The following is a 1,821-nucleotide window of genomic DNA, read 5'->3' as shown; positions in this document are numbered from 1 at the left end:
GAACTAACCTTGGCCAATGGAACGATTGGAACTAACCTTGGCCAATGGAACGATTTGAACTAACCTTGGCCAATGGAATGATTGGAACTAACCTTGGCCAATGGAACGATTGGAACAAACCTTGGCCAATGGAATGATTGGAACTAACCTTGGCCAATGGAATGATTTGAACTAACCTTGGCCAATGGAATGATTGGAACTAACCTTGGCCAATGGAACGATTGGAACAAACCTTAGCCAATGGAATGATTGGAACTAACCTTGGCCAATGGAACGGTTGGCAAAGTTGTACATTTGCATGGCTATAGCGAAATCCTCCAGGTTGTTCATGAATTGGAAGAAGGATCTGAACTCATCAAAGGTGATTCCCTACAAGGGAATTCAAATCATATCAAACCCAAGTCAGCCAAATCAATTAAATCTATTCATTTTACAAAGCAGACTAAACAGTAATTTATCTCAACTCAAATCAATAAAAACTGACAAAGATTCACTATTATATTAAAGTATAAAAGTAAAAAGAAGAGTCAAATCTGAGGCTCAAACTGCGTGAGAGAGACAGGAATGAATTACACATAAAGCAAACGACTGGATGTCCCAACCCAAAAGGCCAGCCAGACAATGCAACAGCACTTCACATGACACATAATCTACTCCACTTAAACCAGAGGGAAGCCTTTAGTGTCCGCGGGACCTTGAAGACATCACACAGATAACAGACACAAAGGCAGGAAAACGACCAAACAGACAGAGTATACATCGCTGGGTCGTTCCCCCCTGGTATGGATACTATGAGTTGATTGTAGCTTTTGGGGAAAAGGTCAGTGTGTTTGCAGAGTTTTCTAAAGCAGATTAACCTAACACTTACATAAACAAAAACAAAAGGGGGCTGAATCCCAAACATCTCAGGGTTGGCAGATGAGTCAAACACAGGCCCTATTGATGTCCACTCAACCATCCCACTGCTACTAGAAACTCCTATATCTCGCTCCCTCTGGCGCCCTTCCAACGCAACCATCCCAATGTTACTAGAAACTCCTATAGCTTGCTCCCTCCCTCAGTGGCCCCTCCAACACAACCAACACACTGAGCCTAACAAATGATGTAACGAGCCATTTGTGACGCTTTGCTATTTTAACAAAGCAAGCTCCATAAACTATCTCTTAGCACAACGATGAGACCCACTTGATTATCAATGGCGATCTAGCAACAAGCTACTCAGCCCGCTGAGAAGCTGCTCACCTCTTTATGTGCGGGTCAGTGTGTCGAATGAAAAACAAACTAAAAACCTAAAATGTGAAAGTTTCACTCAGCAACTAATTCACGGTTGCCTTCACCGCAAGTGAAAAACTACAAGAGAGAAGTTTTCAGACAAGTATTTGGTTAGATAGTATGTCCACATTTATCATTTCAGTAATACCACAGAACAGAAATTACACAATAAGAAATTCCATTCCATCTTGGTGTATCACTATCTATGTTATAGCAAGCTGGTTACCTGATACCACTCTACACATTATTGCCAGTCAGTTTATTGCTAAATAAGTAACATTTAATCTTCTTGGTCAAAACTGAAAATAGAAAATAAGATTTAATTGATTGAAAAACATGAGAATGACCAGTTGATTACTGGTTGACTAAATCCATCTCACACTTCCAAACTAAGAAAAGCACACTTGCATGTGTCTGGAACAAAAGGCTATGATGGTATTTAGGCTGAGTTGCCTTGGGGGCCAGGGGGTGTTGGTGAGTCAAGGGCAAAGGGCTGAGAGGGTGTGTAGGGGGGATCATCTGGTGGGGTTAAGGGGGGAAGAAGAGGAG

The 1,821-nt window shown here is 41.7% G+C and overlaps 1 protein-coding gene across 6 annotated transcripts in view; it reads right to left on the bottom strand.

The window, feature by feature from the left end:
- Positions 1-6: 6 nt before the first annotated feature.
- micu3b (mitochondrial calcium uptake family, member 3b) overlaps positions 7-1,821 on the bottom strand; it is a 21,903-nt gene continuing 20,088 nt past the window's right edge. For all 6 annotated transcript variants that reach the window (XM_070444694.1, XM_070444696.1, XM_023992180.2 and 3 more), the window contains one exon: positions 7-369. In XM_070444694.1, coding sequence (XP_070300795.1) covers positions 256-369 — 114 coding nt within the window. In that variant the 3' untranslated portion in view covers positions 7-255. The remainder of the gene's footprint in view (positions 370-1,821) is intronic.

Source organism: Salvelinus sp. IW2-2015, linkage group LG8 (assembly GCF_002910315.2).
Source record: "Salvelinus sp. IW2-2015 linkage group LG8, ASM291031v2, whole genome shotgun sequence".
Taxonomy (NCBI): Eukaryota; Metazoa; Chordata; class Actinopteri; order Salmoniformes; family Salmonidae; genus Salvelinus; species Salvelinus sp. IW2-2015.
This window is presented reverse-complemented; position numbering and strand designations above follow the sequence as displayed.